The 8,473-nt window shown below is 35.6% G+C and overlaps 1 protein-coding gene across 3 annotated transcripts; it reads right to left on the bottom strand.

The window, feature by feature from the left end:
- Positions 1–3,989: 3,989 nt before the first annotated feature.
- On the bottom strand, positions 3,990–7,851 carry LOC139846774 (ALA-interacting subunit 3-like). 3 transcript variants are annotated; one of them, XM_071836289.1, is made up of 8 exons: positions 7,763–7,851; positions 6,916–6,974; positions 6,742–6,816; positions 6,545–6,661; positions 6,373–6,443; positions 5,576–5,873; positions 4,616–4,905; positions 3,990–4,169 (listed from the first exon to the last, which is right to left on the bottom strand). In XM_071836289.1, the coding sequence occupies exons 1-8, from the start codon at positions 7,818–7,820 to the stop codon at positions 4,115–4,117; spliced, it is 1,023 nt and encodes a 340-aa protein (XP_071692390.1). In that variant the 5' UTR covers positions 7,821–7,851; the 3' UTR covers positions 3,990–4,114. The 3 variants fall into 3 exon arrangements, with proteins under 3 accessions (XP_071692390.1, XP_071692389.1, XP_071692391.1); XM_071836288.1 differs by having other exon boundaries at positions 7,742–7,848; XM_071836290.1 differs by lacking the exon at positions 7,763–7,851 and adding an exon at positions 7,509–7,582.
- Positions 7,852–8,473: the final 622 nt, after the last annotated feature.

The following is an 8,473-nucleotide window of genomic DNA, read 5'->3' as shown; positions in this document are numbered from 1 at the left end:
GTTTAGTAAATGGGCCATTGACATTGTGGGGCCATTTCCTGCAGGACCTGGCAATGTTAAATTCCTAATCGTTGCAATTGATTATTTTACTAAATGGGTTGAATCGAATGCGGTTCGCACAATCACTGGTGTGCAGGTGCGAAATTTTGTGTGGGAATACATTGTGTGCAGATTTGGTATTCCGCGAGAATTGGTTAGCGATAATGGCGCACAAATAGCGAAAGATCCATTTAAGACGTGGTGCACTGACTTAAACATAATACAAAAGTTCACGTCAGTAGCGCACCCGCAAGCTAATAGTTTATGCGAGGTAACAAATCGCGATATTGTAAGCGGAATAAAAAAGAGGTTGTGCGAAAGGCGAACTGGTTGGGTAGATGAATTACCCAATGTCTTATGGGCACATCGTACAACTTTCAAAAAGAGTACAGGTGAAACACCATTTAGCCTGGTTTATGGCTCTGAGGCAGTAATCCCCGCTGAAATTTTAGTACCAACGCATCGAATTGCTAAATTTGATGAAGAAGCAAATGATGCTGAGTTGTGCGAAAATCTCAATTTTATAGAAGAGCGGAGATTAAAAGCTGCTATCAGAGAAGCAAATAATAAACAGCAAATTGCTAAGTATTATAATAAAAGAGTGCGAGCTTTATCATTCGCTATAGGTGAATGGGTGTTGCGTAATAATGAGGCAAGCAGAGCAGAAAAGCTAGGCAAATTGGGTCCTAATTGGGAAGGCCCTTATCAAATTGTGGCAATTAATGCGGCAGGCTCATATAAGCTCGCGGACGTGGAAGGGCGAACTTTGCCTAATGCATGGCATGCTGTCCTTTTAAAGCGATATTATGCATAGTTTTGCGGAATTTAACAATTGTATATGTAAAAAATCGCGAAAATTATATTCAATACACATGGCTGAAATACTTATTAAGTGTCCTTGTTTTTAATTTTTTGCAAGTCGTGATCACGCTTGTTAAAATTTTAAGAATACTCACTTGTAAAAGTATGCGAAAGTTCTAATGCGAATAAATATGATATGTTTTGCAGTTAATTTCATATTTTTATATTCCGCATTGTTTATATAGCAAAGTGATGAAATTGCCCACTTTTGCACGCGAATTATTGCGAAAGGAATATTATCTCCTAAATATTTGATCTTGCCAATATTTAGATGCTTCGCAATGCCGATTACATACCTAAGGATCGTTTCGGCGGACTTAGAAGATTCATAACGTATAAGCATATACGCATACAGATTGTTTCGCAAAAGTACGCATTTATTATGTGCACAATAATATATGTTGGAAATTGCAAAGGACAAGTTTGTGTTATGAATATTGACAATGAAAGCGCTATAAAAATAGAAGTACTTGCAAAAATATGAAAAAGCGAAATTTTATTAATAAAATCGCAGAAGCAGCTGCGTGCTGATTATACAAAGTGAGTATTAATCATGGGTTAAGTCAAGCTTGATGATGTCATCTGCAGTGGCATCTTCTTGCTCACTTATCGCGGTTATCTTGGGAAGGGGAATTTCGGCTATGCCCTGTTGAGCGACCGCATATGCTGACTTCGCATCTTCCAGTGAGCAAAGGCGATCAGCTAATGCAGCTGGTAGTGGGTCTGGCAGTGGGCAGCGAATAGCAATCTCATCCATAAATTCAACCCTCTCGCGTAGCCTTAATGCGGAGGCAAATGTTGAAAAATTTACAGAAACAGGCTTGGAATTAAGGATCTTTCTAGCCAGTTCAGGGAGATGTTGGCGGACCTTGGTGAACTCAAGTTCCGCAGAGGCTTTAGCAGCAAGAGCGTTGTCTCGCTCTGTCGTTAGCTTCGTCACATTCTCTGACAGTGTTTTAATAGTGTCCTGCAGTTGCTTTTCTTTCTCATTCGCATCAGTAACCTGTTGTTTCAAGTCATCAACGGTGTTTTTTGCTGCGGTTAACTCATAGGAGAGATCAATACAGCGTTTTTCGCTGTTTTCAGCTTTGATCTTTTCCACATTATACTTTAGTTGTTCAGCTTCAAGAACATTGAAAAATTGTTCTTGACGGCATATAACATCATATGCTGAATTAAAGCACATGTAGAAATTTTGAACAAAACTATTATGCGCATCCAGCGCAGAGAGTTTAGAGAATTCACGGCGAAGCTCGCCGGAGATTGCTAACTTCATCTGTTGGCGCTGATCCAGAGTAGCGGCAGCTGAAGCGTAAGTATATCCTGCTAAACCATCAATTCGCACTCCATAAGAGTCAGGTGGAGTGCGGAACAATTCGGTGATTTGATCAAGAGTGTTCGGACTTGCAAAGATAGGATCACCAGAAGAATCGCCTGCAAAATAACGTCGTTGGTTAGTCGGCGAAATAAAAATAATATATATTTTACATGTTCAATGGCAATTTGCAATATACCAGTTTGCTGTTCCCCTTCGTGTTCCGGTATAAATGGATCGTCGTGAGGAACGGTTTCCTGTTGTTTATGTTTTTTGCTTTGCGAAGATGGTGGTGTTTGTAACGGTCGCTTGGTAGTACTCGGCTTTGAATAAGGAGATTTAGAGGTTAAATCAACGATTGGAATGGGCTGCTTTTCTTTCGATGATGATGATTTAGCCTCCGGGCTCGTTAATAGTTTAGTGATCAGAGTTTTTGGATCAGCTTTCCTATCTAACTCGTTAATCTTCATTGCAAATTAAAAGAGAACTGCAAAAAATGATTAAAATGATAACGATTGATTGATGAATTGAGTAATTCTTTGATATTTTGGAAAAATGAGTAGTGAATTTGTGATTTCAGATCACAATATATATAGGCGACGGAGTTAATTGTGATAATAATCTATTGAGATAATTCAAACGGTAACATTGACTGTTATAACGGTAACTAGGTTAATGCAAAATTCCTCAAGGTGAATATTGACTGCGATAACTGCGAATTTTTAGAGTTTATCATGATACATTTGTTTCGCAATATGTATCATAATAAATTGGGGGGACTTGATCATATACATAGCATTGTATATGTATATTTTATTGGCTAAAGGCCAAAGGCTGAACTGCGCGAATTATAAGGCAAAGCTATGCAATATTCGCTGAAAATAAGCACAGCGGTCATGTTTTCGCATTGATATAAAGACTGCGGTTTAATCCGCTGAGTTTCCGCGGATAGTTAAGGTACTCGCGGATTGCGGATATCTCGAAACCTATAAATAGAGAGCTTGGCCTCTCATTTAGGGGTTGTTGATTCTCTGCCATTTGCCTAAGCCTTTGTAGATTTCACTTGTGACTTTGCCCAAGGACTTCTTACATTGAGTTAAGGTGAATCATGCTAATCGATAACGAAGACCGGGTCGGGGTGGTTGATCACTTGATAGTTAAAGTGAAAAACGATCATCGGAGCCCAAAATAATCATCGAACATCCCATCCTCCATTATAATCTTATTGCACTCAATCCGTAATTAAGCAACATCATTAATTAAGGATTGATCACCACCTACTTTTTACACACAATTTTAGGAAATCTCACTAACTTTATTTTCCACCAATCATAAATCTTCTATCTCCAGAATAATCTCTTCTTATTGGTTGAAATACAAAGTGGACATTTGTAATAGGACATCTCAAAATAGAATGTGGACATTTGTAGTGGAACGGAAAGAGTATGATTATAGAGAATGTTATTTGGCCATTTGTGACCTACTCTTTAGCATTTTCTACCATTTGGGTACACGTACCATTAGTATTTGCCAATTTTTTCCTTAAAACTTCAATTAATTAGAGGGGTTTATATTTTTGTTCTTCATTATGTGATTCATGTCTAACTATAGACGTCGTCTAAGTTCATGTTAATAACAAGTTATACTATCGCTTTTCACTGTGTCCATTTCCTGCGTTCTCGCTAACTAATATGATGTGACCATAGTACTCGATATAGTTTTGCTCGCTCGATTAAAGTTAAATGGAAACATAACGATCAATGCAACTTAATTCAGATCGATAGCTATTAAAATTCCACATTGTTAAAGAGAAGGTCGAAAAACAACCTATAATTCACTGGTAACATTGTAAAACCGTCACATCACATAACATCTAGTTAGATAGAGGAAGTACGAGGTTCACTGCCTACTCGAATTTCTATTCCATGACAAGTAGGATGGATCCCCTAGAGGCCTGCATCATCATGAATAACCATGATATCAGTCATAACAACGAAACTGTCAGTACAAGGACGAGTCGGCGACGTGGACCAGCGTTGACTTTTAATAAAATTAAAAGTATAGACTACACATAAATATATCAAACATTTTAAAAAATATGAAGTTTTTAAACTAACTTTGACTTTACCGACTCAGACCGACTTTGACCTGACTTTTTAGTATTGACCGACTTTTAAGGCATTTTCGAGCAAGTCGGGACCACAAACAATTGCGTCAGCTGACTTTCACAACGTTGTTGTAAATACAGCAAACTAGCATTTGCTTATTGTAATAACTAGTATAGCCGTGATTGGAAAGGAGTGCATCGTTGGCGCACACAGGTCGATATTTTGATTAAAGTAGAAGAATATAAACATCATGGGTGAGTAGAAACGTAAAACATTGTATGAATATGCTAACCGGGGCTTAAAAACGTAGAGAAGGATGAAATTGAGTGCCATGAACAAACAAATCCCACCAACAGTAAGGTATGCTATTCCAAGAAAATCGTTTTTTCCACCAATCCAACTTGTGGTTGAAATAACAAGCTTCTTTTGGCCTCCAAAACTGTATGTGTTGTAATTGTTCTCCAAAACAACCTTTATTACATCTTGAGCTTCGAGATTTGAATTTATTTTCCCGTAAAGCTTTCTGAAAGTCGGCAACGCAGCAGTTCTCATCCAAACGATAAGGTCTTCTTGTTCATTTAGCTATCACAAAAATTCAAAGAGTTAACTAACAACTTGTCAAAACAAGTGATACTGAAACTGGTCAACTAAACAATTATTTCGCTTTTATCTGTTTGATTATCGTTTCTCAGATAATTACAAAATTTTATCAACTAAACACTAGTTTAACTGTTTATTGTAATTACTTTTGGGTGGTTATAAACATTATAAATACATTCCAGTAGACTTTTGAGGTCTTCAACCATTCCCTTTTAGGCAATTTACGGGTTGCAGAACTCGGAATTACTCGACAAGTACTCAGTACTCGATCAGAATTGGTCGAATCTGGTCAAAATCGGTCAAACTCGGCCAAAACTCAGGATTACTCGGAAAATCGGCCAAAACTCAGGATTACTCGGAAAATTGGTCAAAATAAGTCAAAACCATTATTGGTCAAAGTCAAAGTTAGTCGACATCCGAGTACTTCCGGAGTACTCACCGAGTTTGATCAAAGTCAAACTCGATCTCCCTGGATAGCGCCCAAAAAAGTCCCAACTGAGTAACAAATTTGAAACCTTCGCAATTTCTTTATTATTTTACCCATGTGATCCATCAGAAATATAAAAATACCCCAAATCAACCAATTCTTGATGGTTCGAAATTTAACCTCTAGTTTTAGCGATAATATTGATTAAGTTATTGCTACACTTACTGGTAAGCTTTCATTGAGCTTCCCGCCCCCAATTAAATCTCCAGCTTGAAAATTTTTAGGATAAACATTTGAACCAAATTTGACGTTGGTGTCACTTTTCCAAGCAATGCCTTTTTTATTGATGTCTATAACTTTTCCTTCAATTGATAAACTGTAAGTATCGTTGAATAAACTCCATGCAATCAGTCCACAAGGAACAATTGGGGCCCCACCCAGTTTGGCTTCAGGTTCACATCCTTTTGTGGAGAATTCACCCGATGCGCTACGTAGTTGCTTGTCACTTCTACTTTTAACATATCTGAAATCAAAAAAATGAGGACGACGTTGACTTTGGATTATGGTTCATCTTTTATTTGGTCAAATACAGGGCTGAAAGCCTGAAAGTCGCCTACAAATCCACAACGAATTAATTTTACTAAAAAAACTAGATTATTATTAGGGTAATACAACTTTAGTAATCATATTTGACATACACTCGTTATTTATAAATTATAGAAGAAAACAATATTAGACAAAACGTAAAAAAAAAAAAAAAAATACGCATTTGAACTCATTACTCAAAATGCCCAAACACCCATTTTTCCACCTCTAGTTGTAAATTGATATTGGTACCATCAGACCATTAGCTACTCAATTCAATATAAAAAAAAAAAAAAAATTAATAAATAAAAATTATCCAACCAACAGATCCAAGAAAAAAAGAAACATATTCTTATTCATAATTTATGCGCCTGTCACAGTTTCACTTTGGCATAATATAACGCTCGTTGCGGATGATCAGTAGAACATCAACTTACCGACGATGATTCTGATAGAAGTTGTCAAGCTGATAATAAACAAAGATGGGGGCAATCATTTTCTTTGGTACCTGTAGCACCAAAACCGAATGTTAATTCCTTGGAATTAAGATCGTGATATTAGAGCCTTAAAAGTCAAAATAGATGAAATATCGAAAAAAAGGTAACTAACAGTCACATTCTTGATGCAGGTTTTGTTAGTGTGGGAGCTTTGAATATAACCAGTCACATTGTCACAATACATTTCAGGTATACATTCCTGATCATAACGGTAAACAATTTCCACTACCTGCATATCAATCAATTGTAATAATCATAACATAAATAAATAAAATAAATAAATCTGATACGTAGAAGCTTGATTCTTACACGTTCTGATGCAAACAGAGAGATAAGTCCAATAGGGATAAAAAGAAAGGCGATGGCAAGAAACGATGTGATGACCTGATTAAAAGAGTGAGAGATCGTATTACTTTATAAAAAATGTTTATTAATTTATATTAAAAAGATTAGATATTAAATATTGATACAAGCAGAACATACCCATCCTGGAGTTAAGATTGGTTTCCAAGCCGGAAGCTCTTGCTGCGTAAACCTAGAATCTGGCGCGTTTAATTAACATAGTAGTCAACAGCAGTTCATAAATCGAAAGCTTTCAACAAATGTCAATCATCAAATAATTATCAGTTTACCCATACACTGTATTCACATTATTGCAACTTCAAATTACAAAATAATTAGGGTAAAATGCACATCCAAAGTGTAGTTGGAGCCAGTAAATTTTCAACCATTTGTGAATAACTAAATCAGTGATACTACAAAAACAAAATTCAGTTGTCATGTTTTGACACATAATCTATATAAACTAAAATCATACTCCTTATATATCTTGTTATAAATCACTACTCACAAATCAGCAATTCTACTAACGTTTAATGCTCGATTTTTTAATTTTGATTCTTTTTTTTTTTTTTTTTAATGTACTTCACTTTATAATATGAAACACATAATAAGGTCCCTAATTTATACTTGTTGATCACTACTCAATTACATCAAACCTAAAGCAGCCCTAAGCAATACATCAAATCAAAAAATAAATTAAATTAAATAGCACCAAATAAACAGAAAAAAAGGACCTAACAGATAATTATTAACGCAGCTAGTAGTTGAACTACGAAACATGATCAAAAGTAAAGGGATCAAATGACACAAAAACAGAAATTAACAAAAAAAAAAAAAAGTAGTTATAAAACGAAATTATAAACAGCAGGAGTGAGAATTATAGAAATGTAGTAGTAGTAGTAGTAGTAGTAGTGATCAGAGACAAAATTGAAATAAAGTTGAGAAATATGAAGATATTTATACGTACATTCAGGTTTTTTAGAATTACGGTGGGGTTTGGATTTAGTTGAAGCTCCATTTGCATTGTTGGTGGTGGAAACCTCCATGATGATTATCAAATGTTTGTTGCGGATTTTGTTGATGAAATTGGGGGTGGGTGATTCAGTACACGATTTATAAAAGGGGAATGGAATGTTAGGAGGCAAACGAGGATTTACACGATTTTGACACCTGTTCTTCTAGTCTAGTTTGCATTTTGCAATTTAAAACCCCTTTTCCTAATTTTGTAATTCAATTTAACCTATATTTTTTTTTTTTTTTTAATTTTAATGCAAAAGAAAGTGGAAAAAACACTATCATCTTAAATGATTGTATATTTTTGTTTGTTTAAAAGGCTCCAACTCTAGCAAGCAACTAGATGGGCATAAACAAACATACAATTACGTCATCCAATTAGAATAATGACTTCATTAGTCATAAATTCTAATTAAGATTACGTTTAACTCTATAACTAATTCAAAAGAAATCAATTTTGCATATAGAGTAAAAAAAAAGTCACTTCTCTTCAAGCATTAACCGAATGCGACTGAATTCATGAACCCCACATCATCCATAAATAAGCTTCCATGATTATGTATAGCATTTCCTTTCGCTCCTTCGATCTATGCCAATCTTGGAGCCACGTAACCCAATCGTTCCAATTAGAAAAAACATGAATATCTTCATCGACCCACAAGCGAATACGGTGTCAAACTTGCTG

This window comes from Rutidosis leptorrhynchoides, chromosome 5 (assembly GCF_046630445.1).
Source record: "Rutidosis leptorrhynchoides isolate AG116_Rl617_1_P2 chromosome 5, CSIRO_AGI_Rlap_v1, whole genome shotgun sequence".
Lineage (NCBI taxonomy): Eukaryota > Viridiplantae > Streptophyta > Magnoliopsida > Asterales > Asteraceae > Rutidosis > Rutidosis leptorrhynchoides.
This window is presented reverse-complemented; position numbering and strand designations above follow the sequence as displayed.